The 22,217-nt window shown below is 40.3% G+C and overlaps 1 protein-coding gene across 24 annotated transcripts in view; it reads right to left on the bottom strand.

Annotated features, from left to right (window-relative positions):
• NRXN3 (neurexin 3) overlaps positions 1-22,217 on the bottom strand; it is a 1,586,092-nt gene that overhangs the window by 793,096 nt on the left and 770,779 nt on the right. For all 24 annotated transcript variants that reach the window (XM_044230674.1, XM_044230680.1, XM_044230666.1 and 21 more), the window contains one exon: positions 11,407-11,526. In XM_044230674.1, the coding sequence (XP_044086609.1) occupies positions 11,407-11,526 (120 nt within the window). The remainder of the gene's footprint in view (positions 1-11,406; positions 11,527-22,217) is intronic.

Here is a 22,217-nt window from a genome sequence, read left to right as displayed (position 1 = left end):
GACTTTTGGATAGAAAATTTTTTAAAGAACAATTAGAAAAAACTCTAAAGGAAATCTGTATTTATTTATAATATGTATATCTTCACATATTCTTTTTTTATTTATATGAATATGTATTTAGTTTTACTCATATAAAGACATCCAGGTAAAACTGCAATTTTTAAAATTTAGTTAGGAGCCCATTACAAAAAGTTTCCAGTGAATTTACTAGGAAATAATGCTGAGAGCCGGACACTACCATTTCATATAAATGCTCCTGAGCATTTCTGCAAAGAGTTTACTAGGTTTGGCTGAATTCCCCTACAAAGAAATTTGAAATTTTTCCAGTCCACAGTGTCCAAAAATCAAGAAATCTTTCTGGGTTTTCTACGTTTCAGTATACAATGCACATAAATGCTTCTGTTATATGTTGCTAGTTTGGGCCAACATGAAATTGAGCAGAAATTGACAGATGATGTCAAAGTGGACAAGTTCTTCTGTATCACAGTAGAAATCTAGAGTAAACTGTTACAAGAAATCTCATCATGTGAAATAAACTGCCTTGTCCCTTTGGAAGTGGATGCCACAGACGGAAAAACAAACAAAAACAAAAACAAACAAACAAACAAAAAACTGGGACCTGAGGCTCCTTCCTCATATATAAGGGTTTCGCCCTCTAACAAAAATCCACTACAAAACCATTTTACTTGTATGTAGATACATCTACGTATAAGCCCAGAAATGGCAAGGCTTTCTGCAGAAGAGGTAAGGACAAGAAAAAAAAGAAATGAAAACATCTTGACATTTCCATTTTTTTATCTGAACAAGAAAATTGTATATTGAGATGCTCATTATAATTCCTGAATGTCCAAAGCATTCAGTCTAGCAAGAAAATACCTAGTCCTTTAGAAATACTACTCATTTCATGAAAAGAACATGAGGACCATTGCACAACTCAGACTCTGCAAATGTGCGGGCTCAGTCATTTATCCAACAGATACATCTGAGCATCTCTTCTGTGCTTGACATCATGCATATTCTAAAACAAAGTCATATAAATAATCAGTAAAATTATGCATGTTTTTTCTACTATCTTGCACTTTCATGCATTTTACACATTTCAACAGTGAGCTTGTATGACCTTAATCATCAAAAAAAAAAAAAAGTTAAAACTAAAAAGCATCAGCAATGCAAGGTCCCCTTGTGGTTTTTTTTTTTTTTAATAGCCTTGCATCAAAATCCTAAGGGTATACCAGCTTCTAAAAGTCCAAATAAGAACAGTCAGTGGCCAAAACACCCCCTGGCATAGAAACATCTCCACTTTTCTGACATGTTTCATTTTTTGGTTGTTGTTTGGAAACACCTCTTAATTTCACTTGGCAAAGAGACATGGATCAGGCAGCGAAGAGCCACAGGATAAAGGTAGGTGAGAAAACAAACTATAATTCTTGGTAAAAATAAATAAATAAATACACAAACAAATAAGAACAGCTAACTGCAAGAGCCACATCAGTCCTTGCACCCACTGAGCTTAATCAAGTGTTATCCGAGGGACTGGAGGGAAAAAGCAATGGGGACCCCATCCAAGACACTTGGACAATGAAACGCTTGATGGAGACACATTTGCAGGTGCATAACTGCTTGGCATAGCTCCTTTGGCTGCAGAAGGCTCTGACTGAAGAAGGCCTATAACTATAGTTGAAGGGTTCTCCCGTGCCCCCACTCTACCCATCCCCACGGTCCCTCCAAAACCAATATATGGTTCCTGAAATATTCCACACTGCCAGAGCTGTTCCAGGACTGATGCAAAACCTCACTTCGTCCCCAGAGGCTGTGGCTTAAAGCATGGCATGTTGTGTGGTGTGTTAAGTCCTCATCTCTCTGCCCCCCACCTTCAATCTCAGAGTGTAAGGTAAAAAGAAACAGGTGACAGCCACCTCCAACCCAGAGAGAGTACTTGAGACTGGATTTACAATGGAGAAAAAGACAATAGATGTGAAACAAGGGTGCATATGACGATGAACATCAAAGAAAAAAGACAGGCATTCCTGAGAGGAAGAAGACAGAAAAAGGGCTCATATTGCCCAGCTCACTGCCTGGTGAGAACTGCAGAAGGGGGTGGCCAGGAGGAATCCCGGGGCGGTTGGGGGGCAGGGGGGGGAATACCTGCAGATTCCTCTAGATGAGAAGCGCTAAGGGATAGGAGAGGGCAAGACAGCTAGAATGACGGTGACATGGGGGAGTCTTATACATGTTCTATGGAGATAGAACAGAAAGGAAAGATCACATAGTATGTGATTCCATTTATATAGAGTCAAGAATGGATAAAGCTCAGGTATGTTGATAGAAATTCAAATAGCAGTGGCTTGTGAGAAGAGAAGGACTCCAGGGGCACAAGGGAATTATCTGGGAAGATGGAACTGTCCTTTATCTCAACTGGCATGCTAGTCACATGGCTATAAACGTTTCTCATAATGCACTTAAGAGCCGTCTATTTTGGTGAATATAAATTTACCTCAATCAAAAAATGCACATACCTCTGGGAGGGGGGGACAGGAGAAAAAAGTAACATAAGGAAACCAAATTACACTTATTGGCTCTATTTTACAAGAGAAAATAAAGTAGTTTACGTATTTTTGTTTTGCCTTTGCATGTAAGTTAAAATAAATACGATGGAAATAAATGCAGGAGATTATAAGTCTATATTGAAAAAAACGTTAAAATTGTACCCGTATGTGACTAACAGGGTAATATAAAATTATCTGCTGTGAACCAATAGGCTCTCAGTGGATTATTGCCATCACCATCAATAAGTAGCCAGCCAAGCACACCAGAAATAAATGGACTGTAATTAAACATAGGCAATAAAATCGGTCTCCAAATACAGCATGCTAAAGATGGCTGAAGCAAAATTAGTGAAGCCACAGATTCCAACTCTTAATCAACCCTGGTAAGCTATCAGGACCCTACATGGTGGAGACTTCTTTCTCCTTGAGCAGTACGTCCAAGTGTCATCTGAGATTTGTAGAAATTAACACGTTATCTGTGAGTCTCAGCTCATGTCCATAGAGGGTTATACAGAACAAAGCTGCAAGTAATCCTGGCCCAATGAGTCTTTTTTGATTCTGCACTTGTATTGAAATCAGCAACATAACAGATCTGTGATACAAAATTGTCCCTTCTTGATATCAGGGGAAATTGTAAGCAAGAGTGATTCCCAAGGGCAACAGGTGAAAACCCGCATCTATGAAACTGCCCCCCCCAAAAACAACAGCACCATCACCCTTACTCTCCGAAGACCCTGGGATCAACTGCGATCTCCTGACATCCTGATAGCTACAGTGGATGTCTGTGGTCCAGGAATGAAAAACAGACACAAAGAAATAACTTTGGCCATTACCTTAGGTCCTGCTGGCTCATGAATGCTTCTCTTTAACTGTCTTACTTTCTGGATCTTGCCTTTGATGGTATGAGGCTGCTCCTCCAGCCTTCCTGAATTTTCTGGAGTCAGCCCCTGCCTGCCCAGACCTACCCAACTTGCAAAATGGCACTTTGATGGGATTTCAATCCTCAATCCTTCAATCCTCAATCCTCAATGATGCCCTTATTTAAAACAAAGTAAAAAGTATAAACTATGTGTCTCCTACCAAATAACACTGTAGATAAAAATCAGAGTGTAATTGATGCAGCAGAAGTGGCCAAGCTCCATGGCTAATGAAGCATTCTGAGAGGTCCTCATGAAGAAGCTTTCCTTGAGGCATTCGGAAGACATCAGCAGTCCAGAGCTCCGACTTTGCACTCAGACACATAAAGCTGAATTCTTGTCCCCCAGACTAATGGTTTTGTGACCTTGAGCAGATCACTTGACTTCTCCACGTCTCAGTTCCCTCATCTGTAAAACTGGGGTTACAATAGTATCTGCTTTCTAGGGTTGTTAAGACGATAGGATGACACAACAAATTCAGCACAGTGTTTGCTTCACAGCTAAACAACTAAAAAATAAAAGGTACTGGAGTATGATGGAGGTATTCAAGGTAACAAAAAGGACTTGAAATTGAATAGATCATACTGCTGTTAACAAAAATTATCCAAAATTTAGAAAAAAAAAAAAAAGCCAGGAGAGAGTCATGTGCCCTTATGGTGTTCTAGAAAGACACAGTTTTAACAATACCATCCAAGAAGTATTATCTTTAATGGGAAAATGTACCTGTGTTTGACACTGGAATTTACTATTAATTGAGATCCACACTCTGCAAGATGACTAGCCTGTGGATTTTTGTTCAGTAGAGATATAACAGTTGGTAGGAAAGATGACAACCCAAGGCTACGGGCTTTTTCCCCATGAGACATTCACCATTTTTATATTTAACCCAAATATTTAATATTCTTTTTAATGCCTATAAATATCCAGTTCTTCAAATATTCTTTTGCCATCTTGCTTATGTTTTTACCATCTTACTGTTTTCCTCACTAAGGAGTTAAATAAATCCGGGACACATCCAACCTGTAAGTTATGCAAAATTATGCTTGTGTGAGTCCAGTTTTTAAGTTTTGAAAATTGCATCGAACACTAACCCACAGTTCCAGCGGGCTACAATGTGTCATGCCCTGACCTTCACGATTAAGAATTCAATTTATCTTTATAGCGTTCTTGTGAGATAGGACCTACAAACATCACATTTGGGGGACACAGGGGAGTTAATTAATTAATTCCAAAGTAGTATAACTATTAAGTATCAGAGTCACAATTTCAACACCGACCATCCTCTCCCCATCAGATATCTCATTCACAATGTTGTATGGCATATATAAAGACTGCAATAAAGTAAAGGGAAAACATAGAAATCAGAAGATCCAGATCAACAGAGAATAAAAATATAAATATTGGGGGATATGGGGAGATATTCTAATTCTATCATATCTCAAGATATTCTAACTAAAAAGTCTTATCTTAGTGGGAGATAAGGCAGAGATATCTAAAGGGTTCAGAATTCCAGAATATAATAAAATGAACCACCAAGAACTAGAGCTTTTTTTTCCAACTCTATATTCCTATGCAACTGGGTTGTCTATAAAGACTTGACCTCCTGGCATTTTAACCACTGCAGTCTAGTAATTAGTGACATTACACTGTTATGGTTTCTAATGACTATCAGGTAGTAACAAATCTTTTCTTTTTATTATGTTCTGTTAGTCACCATACAGTTTGTCATTGGTTTTTGACGAAAATCGTGTTCCACGATTCGTTATCTGTGTACAACACCCGGCGCAAGTAGTAGCAAATCTAGTAAGAATGTGAGCTTTCACGTCAGACAAACTTGGATTCAAGTCCTCACTCAGCTATTTCCTGTGTGACTTCAGTGTCCCCCATTGTGAAAATCAGGACAATAGCATTTCATAGGAACTTTGGGATGATTAAAGGGATGGCATCTCTATAAAGGTCCTAGTAGCATGTCAGGAACAAAAAAAGGACTTGACAAATGTCAAATATTATTAGTTACAATGAAAAAAACTATCACTACTTCTATTCTATCATACTCCTGGTGTTGTACCAAAGCTTCAAGAAGCTGAGTGACTAAATCAATTTCAGTTAAGGCTTAGCATTGACATTTAAAGTAGTTTGATTCTGAAGCTAATTAACTTAATGGCTATGCTATCTTTTATAATTTAATAATATATATACACTACAAGTCAACTTTTTTTAAATTTGGGTTCACTTAAAATGCATTTCCAAGATAAATTTCCAACAGTGGTTCAAAGAAAAAAGATTTGGGGTCTGTTAGTCCTCATCCAAGACTCAACATGGAGGTTTAATCCCAAAGAAATGAGCACCATATTGGACATGCTACTAAACTAGATGACAAAATCTAATAATGTTTTCTATACTTTGAAAAATGCATATAATGCACCATAAAGCAAAATCAGGCAGTCAGAATGTCAGGCCTGGCCGCAGCCTGCCTCTCCCTCTCTCTCTTGCTGGGATGGTATCTTCTCTTTCCCGCCTTCTTTCTTACCATATATGCTTAGAAGCTACTTAGAAATTTTTCAAGACTCATAGGTCCATGAAAAACCTCAATAATATCAGCTCTTCTTGATGGAATCTCCACGCCAGGGACAACTGATGCCTCTCCCCTTCGTGAGACCTCACTCCATGTGGTTTATATTTCTACTAAAGCACTTCCGTGTGTGTCTTCCCCTGTGAGACTCTAATGTCTTTGCGAACAGAGGTTCTTATTCATGATCATATCTGCAAAAAGGGTCGGGTGAGTGAATGAATGAGGAAATAATAAAGTATTCTAAACAGCAAACAAATAACTTAAAACTAAACTTCTCAGATATGGCTTATTTGTAGGACGGGCAGAACCCGGAAACAGAGGTAGGAGTTAAACACGTAACTGAAAACATGAAGACACTGTAGTCTGATATCTCTGGAAATTATTGCTGTACAAATAACAACACAGACTCGTAACGTAATGCCCGTGTATCTGTATGGATCCAGGAGACAGAAAGAACGTACACATGTCTATTCCCTTGTTTGTACACTAAGGAATGCATATATTGCTCATTTTTTCTGAAGCCTGAATGGGAAATGTGTTTTTAACAACTTTAATCAATATACCAACCTACATTAAAAAAATAAATAAACCTACACAATAAGGAAAAAAAAAAGCAAAAGGCCAATCAATAGCCAACAGTGCAGCTTAACAGCCACTCCAGCAGAAAACTGTCTGAAAAGGCGCTTCACACTCCACTGTCTGCACGATGCACAGCTGCTTGCTATTGATTTGTTGCAAGCAAAGAACATCTATTATAACGTGCCAGTGTGAACCTAGCAATTTCTCCAACAAGTAGCCCGCAATGTAGGACCAGCCATGTAGCGCAGGTCGCTGGCTGCGGAGGGTGGACTGAGGACCCACATTTATTTCCTTCTGTTTTTCCCACAAAACCTTTATAAACACCCAATTTCTAAATCCAGCAACTTGCTGTGTTTTAAGCACTCCCACGCATTCCCTGTTTCACATTCACTTCTCCAGGGCCCAGGAGCAATAAGGAGACCTCAAAGTTGTACGCAACTCACTACCATTGTCATACACACACTCAGGAGAGCTGTGGTAAGGACTGGTGTAAGATATTTAAAGTCGCTGTTTTCACAAAGCCCCCAGGAATGACAATGCTTTCGTACATGTGTGGGTATGTGCAAGTGGCATTAGATTTTGTGCAACATTGTGCGGTGTTGTGGAGAGAAAGACTCAACAACAGGTCGCCCTGCCCACATCACAGGAAAGGGGACTGGATTTGCTACGTTGTGATGGCTACCACCCACTGAAACCTCCCAGGCCCTCGGCCCTGATTTTAAATACCAGTAGGAACCCAATATCCAAAAAGAATATCCCTATGAGAAACTGTGTGGGGTTCCATTTCTTCTGTTGTTCTTAAAATGCAGCCCCATCATTAAGTCGGAACTCAGGTGGTATGCACCTTCTGAGAAGTCAGCCCTCTCTGGTTTGAGTTTTTCAGAAGAACTGAAGATTTTCTTTGGAGAACATTCCTGGTGTGTTGTCCCCTAGATCTCACGGGATCCTACATGAACCCAAAATTACTTCTGGGATGATTTTGTTCATTATGGTTTCAGAACAGCTTTCAAAGTCACCTAGAGGAAACTCCCTGTGAATCTGCTTTTAGATGAAATGGTAGAAGATCTTATCTTAAAACTACATAAGACAATTAATAAATCAGTTATACCTGGGTTTCCAATCAGATCACTTTTGGCTTCTATCCAGTACTAGAGAGCCACTTTTACACAAGGTAACCAGCCACGGAAAAGACATGCCACACCTTCACAATCACTGTGTCAGCTTTGCATGACTCTCTCTAAAATGAAACCTGAAATTCACCCACTGCCTCCACCAATCCACCATGCTCTCAGAGAAAATGATGGAATAAAGTTAAACCTATCCATGCTTGGTCTACTCGTACTAAATGAGATATAGTTTCTAAACATAAGCTCTATTCATGGAGGTGACAACTATGGGACAGCACCTGAAATTCACCAAGCAAACACCCAGTTTGGCAAACAGGCAAGAAAAATCAAAGGTCATAAATGAAAAAAACAATGCTAGGAAAAATGTGGAGAACGCTAAAACGCAAACATTTCTTTAGAAACTTACAAATCATGCCCAGATACAAGTAACTTTTCTATACATGATGAACTTAACAGAACCCTTTATTTTGAAAAATATCAAAACCTAGCACTTTCCTATTGAACTAGTTTCTATTCTTGGACATGCCTTAAGGAATTGTGTTTTTGTGTTTTTTTTTTTTTTTAATTTCCATTAACTGAGATCAATCTGTTGTCCTGAGAAATATCTCATGGAAAATGAGAGATCCAAACCTTCTCCCCCAACCATCCACCAAAAAAGTCTGTTGCCACTAGATAGACTCTTAAATCAACCATAGGGTCCTATGACAGCATTGTCAGAAATACGATGTATTTTAGATATATGTGACTTTCTGTAGAATACGCTATTCCTAAAAATCAGGTAAAGGCCCTATTTTCCTTGACATTCCAATCATCACATCGTGCTCCATTTCTGTTATTTAGGTCAAAGGCAGGCCACCTGCGGCATGCATGCTACCAAAGCAATCACTAATGGCCTCTGCGTTCTTCCATCTAAGACTCAGCCCTGCTCATCTTTCCTCTTCCGTTCACTTATTGTATCTGTTCCCCTTCCTTTGCACTTTTCCCCACAGCCTTTCCCAATGATAAGCATGAGCTTTATTCAAATCTTGGTGACTCCAAAGGTGAAAACTCTTCTCCTGATGCAAGTGAAACTACCAAGAATTTGCTAACAGAGGCCCAGAGAAAATCAAGAGCGAACTCAATTTTGAAGACATTTGTGAGATAAAGTAGCAAATCACAACGCTAAAGGTCAAGGTTCGTACAGAAAGTAATGATCTATGATGTAAACAGGTAAGGCTGATTTTTTAGGTTGAACAAACTGCCTCTGATGCTAATTCCAAAAGAAAGTCCCCTGATTCTTTCAACATCAATCATGGGATACAGAGACATCTACTGTACAATTCTAAGCAACCTAAATTTCTGATATATGAGGTCGGTTTCATTAAAAGTCATATCTACACATGACAATTATATCCAATTTATCTGAACTCTATTTATTCCTTATACTCTGCAATGAAAATGTACTTGCTCACACTTCCATATAGCCGTCTAGTCATAACCAGCCCTGGTCTGCTCTCCAACCAGAGACGAGGCGAGAAGATTCTTTTAACAACTTGGGCTCAAGATCTTCTGCAATAAAACCTTCATCTGTACGGTTTACAGAATAAAATCCAGAATATAATACCCAGGCCTGGATATCTCAGAAGCATCTTTGAAGAATGACATGGTATGGTCACAGAAGAAAGCTGACATTTCCCAATCTGCTCTAGTACCTCATTATGTACTGACAAATTGTTCAAGTCAGATCCTGTAACCATCTTCATTCTGGACTGAGATGGCATCTGCTCTTGACAAAGTCAGAGAAAAAATCATAGAAATCCAGGAAGAATCCTGGTTGATTTTTAGCAGAAAATGGTGCCTGGGCCTGGGTGGCCAAAAGGAACATATCAATGAGAGAAAAGTGTATACGTACCTTCTGAAGATCATGTTATCCATCGCAGTTAGAATCACTTACCTTTCTGCATTTTCTGTGGGCAGTCTCGTCCTGACCATTTTCTACCAGAAGTGGTATGTATTTATGATATGGAATAAACTTGGGAGGATAAAGAAGCATTATGCCACCATTTAGGATAAAAAGCTTTCCTAATGAGTCCTATGCAACCAAAGTGGAGGGCAAATAAAGAACATGTAGCACAACTGCCCAGATATCCTGGATGGGTCCATTACTGCCTATTTCGAAGTGAAACAACAGCATTTCTGACTCATAAGTGTGGGAATAAGACTTTCAATAATACCAAGTACTTGGAAAGAATAATCTGATACCAAAACTTTCTGCAGATACTGTGTCCTTTATGTTACAGACCTAGAGGCACCTGCTTACATTAGATCAATGAGAATCAAAGATGTTGATCTCTACATTGGTACAGTTCCCACCTGTTTCTCCAGGTAGCTCTTAAGAGACTGACAGAGCATATAAAGACAAAAAGTTATGAGAAAAAATGAGAAACAGAACACGGGGCAACTATGCACACGAAAAAAAAAAAGTTGAGAAATAAGGATTCAAGAAAAACCAAGTGAACATGATAGAGATGGCATTGTAGTCAGTACCTACTCCCACTTAGGCAACCATACTGTGACTTTAGTATCTGCTCAGATAACACCAGGCACCTTTTTATAAAACCAAGAGGTCAACGGACTACAAGTTCAGATTACAATATAAACTCCTACCATTTAGAAAGTCAGAAGATCAGCAGGACCCACTATGTCAGGGCTTTCAACAAATCTCTTTGAATAGGTATTCAGAAAATTCAGGCGTCGGCCTATTCTTTAAAAATAGCCATGTTAGGAAAGTAACATAAGAAGGCAGTAGAGACACAGGTTATAGATTCCCACAGAACTGAAGTATCTCCACCATCAACTCTAGAATCATCTTCATGAAATCAGTCTTCTAGAAATGAATCAGCTGATAGAAGCATTGCCAGTGGACAAAATTAACAACTGGCTCTCTTCCAATATGAACCGAATATGCAGATACATACTTATAAATATATGTACAAAATAGAAATGCATAAACATTTAAACAAAATAGAAATGCATAAACATTTAAACATATAAACATATAAACAGAACAACTATGTACATACAAACCAAACAGATATCAACAGAGTTAGCTACAGGGAATTTCCAAATATTTGAAAAGCCCCTGAGAATGCCTTAAACATTTCTAGTTAGAAAAAATAATAAACTCCGAATGTCTTCATCATTTGGAAGAACTAAGAAATTCTCTAAATTCAGAATTTTGAGAAAACACCTAGATTTCTTAAATAACCTCTAAATTCTAGACAATGCAAATGGAAGAGTCTCAAAACTGTTATCCAGATGACTTAATTATGGAAAAACTGAACTCCTTAGAGCAAAAATATTGCTTGAGCTGGATTTTGTTTTGTTTTTGTTGTTGCTGTGGGGGGGTGTTTTTGGTTTTGTTTTTTGCTTCTCAGTCACAGGCAATCTAATCTAAAGAAAAAACACATGTAGTAAGCAAATGGGAAAACATGTAGTAATGTTGAACAAGTAATATCTCTTTGCTCTTCCATTAAGAGCACCAGTGCTCTATTTTCCAAGTTTCTGGAGGAGGAAATTGCTTAAAATTCTTTCAGAAGAACCATCCTTTTACATAATGTTCCTTAAGTTTTCTCTAAACCTCAAAACAGTGAAAAAACTCCCAAGTATGAAAAGGTTGTACTCACGATCATTGCACTGGTTTCCGGAATATGACGTCATGGAGCAGTCACAGGTGAAGCCTTCCCACTGCTGCATGCAGACCCCCTGGTTGGCACAAGAATCTTCCTGGCAGGTGGTACTTGGTCCTAGAAATCCATAAGAAGAGGCGGAGAGAAGAAAAAAGGAGAGAGACAAGTGTTCACAATGAAGTTCAAAGCAAGCACTTGACTTTGCGACTCCCATGCCCCAAAACATTCAAAACCACAACCACCCAAAATGTCATCTCGAGATCATGCAATGAGAATCAGGATATACAAAAGACTACAGAGATACACACTTAGCCACAGACTATCAACAGTTACACACAGAAGGGAGAGGGCTGAACACATTGTTCTCTCTTAGGCAGACTTTTCAAAAGAGCTTCATCTCTACCACCCAACTAGAAAGACACTTCACTTGGAATATGGTCTTTCTAGACATATAATGGTAAAGCAAAAAAATTTATTCCCATGATTCTTATGAATTAAGGCATAAAAGTCCCTAAAGTTTACTTTATGACATAAAAAGATGTTTGATGACATAAAGAGGAGGAGAAAGAGAAGCCTATAGCAGCCAACATATATTGGTGTTTTGTAGGTGGTAAGTACTGGGTACTAAGCACTTTGTCTACATTACCTCATTATGCTCTCCAGTGACACTAAGAAGTAAGTAATTATGATCACCCATTTCACAGAAGAAAAAAAAAAAAGAAAAAGAAAAAGAAAAAAAAACTAAGCTTATATAAGTAATCTACCCAAGGTCACACATTTGGTAATGAAAGGACCATGACATCCACCTTAGGTAAAGCATCTCTGGGCACCATGCTCTTAGCTACATCAGTGGTTCTTAAAGTGTTATTTCTCAGACCAACATCACCTGGGAAGTGGTTAGAAAAGCAAAAGATGGGGCCCCAGACCTACGGAATCAGAAACTTCAGAGAGAGGTAAAAATGTGTGTTTTCCCAGGCTTCCAGGAAATTGTGACACAGTCTAGAGTTTGAGAACCAGTATATTATACTGTGCTACCACTATTGGTTTACAGAAGGGTGTCCGGAAAAGCAGTGTCCATATGCCAGAGGATGCAAAAGAGAATTATTTGAGGGATAGGAAGAAAATATTAGAACTTGCATTCTCTTAATTTTTTTTCTTTATTATTTCTATTTTCGTGTGTCTTTCATAAGTCAACAATGTATAAGTACAGTGGTACAATCTGATGGAGAAATAATGACACTTATGGGGGCATTCTCAAAATCTTTTCTTTTCTTTTTTTTTTTTTTTTAAGATTTTATTTATTTGGCAGAGAGAGAGAGAGATCACAAGCAGGCACAGAGCAGGCAGAGAGAGAGAGGGGGAAGCAGGCTCCCTGCTGGGCAGACAGCCCGATGCGGGCCTCGATCCCAGGACCCTGAGACCATGCCCCAAGCTGAAGGCAGAGGCTTAGCCCACTGAGCCACCCAGGCACCCTCAAAATCTTTTCTGGATATGAGAAAGCAACTGAAAAAGTTTGGTGATCTCTACTTTACAGGTTGTCATTAAAATCTCTCTTTAGGTCAGCCTGGGGCCCCTCTTTTACCATTTGCTCTTTTTCATTTCTGTCTTCTGCCTTAACCTTGGGATTAAAGATAAATCCGCACCTTTGGAATTATCTGAGCTAATAAGAACTATCTTTTTTTTTTTTTTTTTTAAGATTTTATGTATTTATTTGACAGAGAGAAATCACAATCTCTGCTGAGCAGAGAGCCCCATGCGGTACTCGATCCCAGGACCCTGAGATCATGACCTGAGCCGAAGGCAGTGGCTTAACCCACTGAGCCACCCAGGCGCCCCTAATAAGAGCTATCTTAATATTCAAGATAACTCCCAAGAGAGCCTCAGCAAAGGAGGCGAGCCCTTTGACTCATCAAATATATTACTCAAGATCTGATGCAAAAAAGCACTTGACAGAGTAAAAATATACCCACTGCACTAAGTGCATATTTCACCGTTTCCAAAGCAAAGCCTCACACGGGCACGGAATATTGAAATGTATGCATGCGGAGTCCTAGGGATGCATGTTCAAAAGAGACACACAACTACAAAGGCTTTGTCTTCTGGGTGGCAAGACATTCTGTATTTATTCATGAGGGATAGAAGCAGTACAGACCGTCACTCCTAATACAAAGCTATTAGGATATGACATAAGAAAGTTCAAGACAATTACTAGCGCTGGGGGAGCAGCACTGCTGCTGGGTCTCTGTAGCTCCTATCTGCCATGTGGTTCCCCCATGTGGAGATGAAAGGAGGTTCATGGTCATGTTCTCAGTGGGTCTTAAACTTGAGCATTGTGTAGTACAAGTTTCATTAACAATGGCAAATCAGGACAGCTTCTTTCAAAGGATAAAAGTTTCTGAGAAGTCCCCAGGGCTCCTTGGCCAAACAGCTCTTAGCAGACAATGGACTAGTAATTCAACTGTACTCAGGAACCAGAAACACATGGAAGGCTTTCCCTTGAAAGGCAGTAGAACCGGCAAAAACTTGGGAAAAACACAATAATCCCTTGAATGTTAATTGAATCTGAGACCAAGGTTTTTCTATGCTTTTCCCTTCCCCTCTAACTTGGCAAATGCTCACCATTTTCTAAGGACCAGCTCGAAGGCCTCCCCTGTATAAAGCGTTCCCTAGTAACTTCAAACAATTCTCCCACTTCTTAGTGGCCATGACACTTATTATCTGCATCATTAACATTTACATAGGGTAATATTCAGTTGAACACTTTATTACACATTTGACGTCCTCTGCTTATAGAAGCCTCTAATTGTTTCGTATTTTTTCAGTATTGTCCCCAAAAGACAGAATACTGCCTGCCGCTAGAAATCACAAATATGCTTTGATTATGTCCTTGCTGGGTTCAGTGTTCTGTGCCAGATACAGAGAACGTGTTTCAGTCAGTGTTGAGCTATCTGAACTCCCATCTGCCTATGTCTCCTATTGTCGAAACCTGAGCATGGTTGTGACTCTGCTCCACAAAGCGGAGAATTTGTTGCACATGCATTACAGGGGCAAGTGCCATGCAGGATCAGATAGTCCTCAAAGACCAAAGATTGTTGGGGTGCCTGGGTGGCTCAGTAAGGTGAGCCTCTGCCTTTGGCTCCAGTCATAATCTCAGGGTCCTGGGATCGAGCCCCGCATCGGGCTCTCTGCACAACGCGGAGCCTGCTTCCCCCTCTCTCTCTCTGCCTGCCTCTCTGCCTACTTGTGATCTCTCTGTCGAATAAATAAATAAAATCTTAAAAGAAAAAAAAAAAAAAAGACCAAAAACCTTCTACTGTAATCACCTCGGAACAAGAGCAGCTGTGGCAAGGTGGGGCTCGAACCTGCAACGGCTCCTCATAGATATGACACTAAACTCGCACTTGTTATTGAGGCTGAGATCCTCCGGGCCCTGCCTCCTCCCCCAGCTGCATGTCCCACTCGGGGCCCCCAGCTCACAGCGCTGCAGCCATCCCTTCATCCTTTCACCCCCCCCCACCCCAGCGGTGCTCACCTGGTGGGCCCCAGAGCAGTAGCCGCACCTGGGAGCTCAGGACAAAGGTGCCTTTTCAGGCTCCACCCAGACCTAGGGGCCTGGGACAGGTCTCAGGAAGCGGAGTCGTGATAAGCCCTCTGGGTGGTTCTGAGGGCTGCTCACCTTCCAGGACCTCTGCTCCTATACTTCAAGACCATCTGCCTTCAAGGTCCTATGCTCTTGTTCCACCTATAGCCTGAAAAGTCCTTTCTGCAGATTATCAAATGATGGGTCCATTCTTACTCTATTTAAGTTTCAGGCTTAAGGTGGGCTTTCTTCAGACTCTCCTATTTCAGGTGGTCCTCACCAGCATTTCCTGTGTTCTCCATCACATCTCCTTCCTGATTTAACTCAACAATGCACTGCCTAGAACTAAGTCATTTATTAAAATGTTTATTGTTTGTCTCATCCTATTGGAATATAAGCCCTGTGAGGGCAGAAGTTTATCTGCTTTTCTCAACTTTATAGCTCTAACATTTTTTTTTAAGATTTTTTTTTTTAATTATTTACTTGACAGACATCACAAGTAGGCAGAGAGGCAGGTAGAGAGAGAGAAGGAAGCAGGCTCCCTGCGGAGCAGAGAGCCCGATGCGATGCAGGGCTCGATCCCAGGACCCTGGGCTCATGACCTGAGCAGCAGGCAGAGGCTTTAACCCACTGAGCCACCCAGGAGCCTCTGTAGCTCTAACTTCTGATAAAGTATTTGGTTTAAATATAAATATTTGATAAGTATTTGGTTTAAAATAAGAGCTCAGAAAATGTTGCTAAATGAAAAAAGAACAAGAGAATCAAAACCCCCCAAAAATAGTCATTCTTTAATCACTTAAAGTCAAATGGTATTCCTAACTAACAATTTACCCATAAAATTTACCAATATCACTTCCTACAAACAATTTCCAACTTGGAATTACTTTTTGGGGGGGGGTATTGATGGTGGTGGGATTTAATTGGCCATATTCCCTCCCCTAACTTAACTACTAGATTTGGACAATCTTACCAGATATTGACACAAGAATTCTTCTGTGTCCCCAGTGTCCAGGGACAGTATGAACTGCTGAATGATTAAGTGTTGGCATTAGAGCCTAAAAAGCTTCCTAGATGATAATATAAGCTCCTGTATTTAAGTACATCCTTTCCTGAACAGATATTTTATATTTGTCTATTTCTCAGATAGCAGTGTCTCCAAAACTAAAGAGAGAAATTAGAGAAACATGCCAAACTACCCCCCAAAAAAGAAAAAAAAGAAAATCTTCAACAATGCTTCTAAAGGTGCCTCATTGATATAAAATTATCCTGTATAAAGAGGATATAACAATAACAAACCAAGGGATTTACATAGCACTTATCATCTGCCAGACACTGTGCTAAGTACCTTTCAGATATTAACTCAATTAATCTTCATAAACACATGATGAAGCAATTACAATTAAGGGTATTAGGAAATCAGAAAACAGGAATAATTTTCTCAAGGAAGAACTTTAAAATAACCCAGAACTTTAAAAACAAGGGAATGTTTGGACTGATGATCAAGTTGGAAGGCAAGGGTTTCAGAGAAGTACACTGAGCCAGAGAGTTAGGTGATATTTTTTGTGAAGCCCCCATTATAAGTAGTAGGTGAGGTCTCAAACCCAGGCTTGCTAACTCAACAGCTGAGCCATCTAACCTCTATGGCTATGGGTAAACCTACAGGGAGAGCGAGCGAGAGAGAGTGTGTGTGTGTGTGTGTGTGTGTGTGTGTTACCACTGGATTATCAAGAGAAATTTAAATAAGGTATCTCTAATCTATAATCAGAGAAAGATGACTTTTTAATGTAAAAATGTGTGGGTTTTTTTTTTTTTCAAAAAAAATTTTCAAAGGCCATTTCGATTCAACGTTCAGAAAAAAATTAACAGGAAGATCTAGTTTTATCTGCTTATATATAACACCAGAACAAAAATCTGTATCAAATACATATAAATATGTATTTAAATATGTATATAAATATATATAAATATGCACTCCTAAGAATGTAATAATACATTTGTCTAAAGCATTCTTCCTCATCAAATGAAAATTCTAAGATAACATAAACCTTTAGAATTATATACTTAAAAGGTCTTCAAAACTATTATTAATAACTTAAAAGTGCAGGGGTGCCTGGGTGGTTTAGTGGGTTAAAGCCTCTGCCGTCAGCTCAAGTCATGATCTCAGGGTCCTGGGATCGAACCCCGCATCAGGTTATCTGCTCAGCAGGGAGCCTGCTTCCCTTCCTCTCTCTCTGCCTGCCTCTCTGCCTACTTGTGATCTCTGTCTGCCAAATAAATAAATAAAATAAAATAAAATAAACCGTAAAAGTGCACTAAACCTTTCGGAAACCCTTGTATCCAGATCGTGTATCTGACTTTTGCATTTGCTATGTAACCAATCCTCACTGAAACGGCCACATAGTCTTTTTGAGACAAGATGGTGACTTTTTCGTCTAGCAGGGAAGTGACAAGGCAACAGAAGTGTGTAAGAAAAAACTAAACAAATCCTCAGTGATGGTGGCACTTTGGTTTCTAACTCTCTGCTATGTTTTTAGTTCATAGAAAAGCATCACGTTGTGTCTTTTCTTTCTCAGATGATACCTCTGATGGCTGCCACAAACTCCCCACCACTCTGCTTGAGTTTGGGATTTTTTTTGTTTTTTTCTCTTCAAGAACTGTCCCAGACAGTCATTTCATGCCTGTTATTGCTAAAACCCACCTCTGGGTACATGCAAAAAGATTCGGTCAACTCCTCTTCACGGTCTAGGAAATCAAAAGTTGACAGACTGTCTTTTACGACTTGCAGGTCCTTGAGATAGAAATGCTGCCTGAAGGACAGCAGAGTTCTAGAAGAGTGTATTTTCCCTCTGTTAGTGCCCAAGTAGGACTCAACCAAGCCTATGTCTTCAACATCCCAATTTATAGTAAATGTTGCTAAACCAGCACTAGCTGGTCTTGGCCATATTGGGGTTGGGGGGTGGGGAGTGGGGTTTGGTGACCAGGGGAGAACATCTCTTTTGTTCTCCCCTTTTGTTGGATGCCCTTTATCCTAAAGGGTCAAGGCTGGTAGCCCAGTGATAGGCACAGGGCAAGGCTGGCTTAATAACACTCATCGCCTTTAATTGTAAAGCAGGGAGTGTTTGTCAAAGGATTCAGAAGCCGTGCGCAAACCCTGAATGGGGAAGCTTCATCACAGCGGACCCCTGTGCCAACCAAAGGGCTTGTCCATCCCTCCCAAGCACAGCCACAATGAGAGGAGCCCTGTGAGGGCTGCCAGGGACTCTCCAGAGAGCCCTGTAGAGCCATCTGCAACTTGACTTTCCACTCCTGATATGTACATAAACCTTTCCACTTTCACATTTTTAAAAATTTACATTGATGGGTCACCTGGGTGGCTCAGTGAGTTAAAGCCTCTGCATTCAGTTCAGGTCATGATCCCAGAGTCCTGAAATCGAGTCCCACATCTGGCTCTCTGCTTAGCAAGGAGTCTGCTTTCTCCTCTCTCTCTCTCCCTGCCTCTCTGCCTACTTGTAATCTCTGTCTGTCAAATAAATGAATAAATCCTTAAAAAAAAATTCACGTTGTTTCATAGAGGAAGAAGGAGTGAGAAGTCATGGAGTGGGAAGGAAGGAAACAATAGAAAAAGGAAGATGAATCCATACAGATATATGTATGCATGCGTGTGCATATGTGCGCAAGACCCTTACTAGCTTCCTGAGCCACCTGTAGTCCCGCTGCTAAAATACAAGGACTCAAGTGTTGAGGCTTCAGGGGCAGTGTCTGTGACATTAGGAATAACCTACTTAGCTCTGTGTCTTGGTCCCTACAGCCAAGATCCCTCTGTAGCTCTCAGAGTAACTCTACATTCACAGCTTTGGGTTCTCTTGCCTTTTTTGAAGATAGTCATTTACAGACAACATAAGATTCATCCTTAGTAACTGGCAGAAACCCAATTCACTTCTATGTAATTTTAAAATAAGAAAGCACTGATCCTTAACTGTGTCAAGTGTCCTCCATATAGAGCCGACTGAGAAGCGAATGGTCGAATTCACACTTTACAGAAGATTAAGCAAAGCCAGAGAACTGGGTCCTAAATATTATTATAAAATTCCATTGGAAGGGGCACCTGGGTGGCTCATGTGGTTAAGCGTCCCACTCCTGGTTTCAGCTCAGGTCATGATCTCCGAGACCTGAGATGGAGCACCATGTCCAGAGGACTTGGGTCCCTGCTCAGTGGGGAGTCGGCTGGAGTTTTTCCCTCTTCCTCTGCTCCTCCCCCGACTCATGCATGGGCATGCTCATTCTCTCTCTCAAATAAATAAAATATTTTTTAAAAATTTCACTGACAGAAAGACGTAAGGGTAGCTGTATTCCCACGATCTTACTTTTTTGTCTAGAAGGCAAGATCCATGTCTTCCTAATGCTCAGAAAGGCATCAACAATGTTCTTAGCAAGCATGTTCAGGTGTTTATGGTTTCCTCTCCTCGAATGAAGGTTCAAAAAAGTCACTTGGTTAGGATGATGAGTGAAAAAGACTAATAATAAAATCCAACATTCTGGAGACACTGGGTGATTTCACAAACACTCCTATTCTTCACAATCACTCCAGCCCTCTCATCACATACTGAGTATAAAATGAGTCAAGGTGAGCATGGGAACTGGTTGAAACCAACATGCCCTCATGAAGTCTTCATCTCCAATTGCCTTTGATGAGCTCCGCAAAGGTAAATATTTAACAACCAGAACAACAAAAACCCCTGATCTGTAACATTTCTCTAACCTGATTTCCATAGTGTAAAATATTCCCAGCATGGCCAATTTCAAGCCAATATCTGTTACATGATGTCAACCAGCTTGCAAAATTCCTGAAAACTCCTGTGCTGGTACCAATTCTAGTCCAGCCCTGCCCTTGATGGTCAATGAGCAGCAAAGTATGCACACTCTGTGAGTAAAGTGATTTATACACGGGACACTTGCATGACAATGGAGGGGGGCATTAGTGCCACCCCTAATGCCCACCCCCGTTGGGGTACTGGTGAAGGCCTGAGAATGGCTAGCATCATATCGCCTTCTCACTCAACCTACCCTATTTTCACAGAGCGCTGAAAAGTCACAATGATCAGATCATTTCTTCTTTTTAAGATCATGAACAGCTCATCAAAAAGTCAATGCTGCCTCAGAAAAATGTAAACTGATCCTTCCTGTTCTGGTTTTCCTTCTTTTTCTACACTGATGTAGCGGTCCTTTGCGGGTAGTAGAGGGCATTTTTTAAAAAGAGAGAGAAAAGAGGTTTCAAAGGGCTTGCTCAATGAAAATACAACTAATTTTAAAAATAGTTTGTTTTTTAAAAAAAAAAGAACATTGTGCAACTATCATGTAGAACTTAGTGAAATCATATTGACATAAACACCATCTAAAATAAAGCCATCTAGAGGACGTTCTCAGATAACCTCTGGTCACCTGGGTAGTGCCTCTGCTTTGGAAATAGACAAGTCCAGACTTGCACCATATGCTACAGTAGAGAAGAGGTCATAGGCTTTAAAACTCAGCTTTACCACTTACTAGCAATGTGACCTTAGGCTAGCCACTTAAATTTTCTGTACCTGAGTTTGTATAATGGGGACAGAAATTGTTGGTACCTCACACGATGTGAAAATTAAATGAGATAAGGTATGTAAAGCCCATAAAGTCATCTTGAGGTGGCAAGGTCATGGTCATGAGGGAGACACAATATACCAACTCCTCAGCCTGTGCTTATACTAAGTAAACCCTTAATTAAGGGTATTATCAACTCTGTTGGGGAGGAAGATCATGTTCTCTGTATTTTAGTTGGGGTACAGTTGAAAAGGAGTCCAGAAACAAGATACATTAAGGTCGTAGGTCACAAATGCACACTCTCTTATAAGAAACCCCTCAGCAGACAGTGCTGAGGGGAAAAAAGCAAAATCGTTGGGGGAAGTTCTATTGAATTTCCATCTCCATTATTTCTCATAATGCATATCACTTCTGAAAGACTGATTTCTATTGGGTCGAATGCCATATATATATATATATTTTTTTTTACATAAAACACAATGGAGGATGTACTAGCTTTGGAGAAAATTAAGTGGGAAACCATATTCTTCATAGTAAAAAAAAAAGTTGCAGAATGAAAATTCCCCTTAGAAGTATTTGATGGCAACTCTTATCTAAAAGTACTTGAAAGGGTCTTCGCGTTTTTAAGGCATCCAAACCCGGTATGTTCACTGACTTCCTCAAGATACAAAGCATTCAGAACCAGATCTAATCAATCCTTGGTTCTCCCCTGCCCCACTCCACCTGCCGACCATCTGGGAAGAACAAATTACATTTCTAAAAAAGAGCCATTCAACTCCAGAGAGGGAACCTATTTAGGAAAATTACAGTGGAAAGTGGGGAGAACATATTCTTATTAATCATCTAACCCAATAAAAAGCTATTCTTAGTTTTTTTAGAGCTTAAAACTCATCTGCTTCATTCTCAACAGGTCTAACTTAATATCTCTCTGATAATCATACAGCTCTTTCCTTATTAGACAGCTTTTTAGGGGATCTCTCCAGGAAAACCCCTCTTACAATAAAAAGGATTTCTAAAATAGCTTCCAAAATGTCCTTCAATATTGTCACCCTCTTCAAGGGACCCTGTGATTCAAGGGGCTGTACTTCTCAGCAGGGTAACTCTTCCCACCCTGTGTGCCTCCACGGAGCCCCTACTCCCACTCCTCACCTGGAAGGAGGCAAAGTCTGGCCTGACCTAGGGCCATCCATGAAGTTCTTCCTTGACACCTTTCGTCATCATGTGTAAATATACCTGCTATTTGAAGCAGAGTAACACAGTTGGGATGGAAGGGAAATAATCAGGAGAAAAAGGCCATTCCTCAGAGGCCTCATCTGGGAGGGAGTTTCAAGCCTCTTCCCTCAACCTTGGAATATGCTGCTTCCCTCCAAACTCTGTTCTCCATTTCCAGTTCCTGTCTGTCCTGTCTATTCACCACCTGGTGTCGGAGTGATCTTCATAAAATGAAGAGCTAGCCGAGTCTCTGTCCTCCTCAAAGTGCCCTCAGGGAAATGCCCGACTCCCCGCATGAACACGCCGTCATCATCGACCTCCATCCTACAGCTCCCAGCTTCGTCTTTGATCACATCCCCATACGCGCACTATTTCAACACAACCTGAGCTTTGTGTTGGTCTCAGACTGCCCAAGCTCTCCAATGTGCTTCCATGTCTCATG

Source organism: Neovison vison, chromosome 13, assembly GCF_020171115.1.
Source record: "Neovison vison isolate M4711 chromosome 13, ASM_NN_V1, whole genome shotgun sequence".
In the NCBI taxonomy this organism is placed as follows: domain Eukaryota; kingdom Metazoa; phylum Chordata; class Mammalia; order Carnivora; family Mustelidae; genus Neogale; species Neogale vison.
Note: the sequence above shows the minus strand (reverse complement) of the source record. Positions and strands in the feature narration are given on the sequence as shown.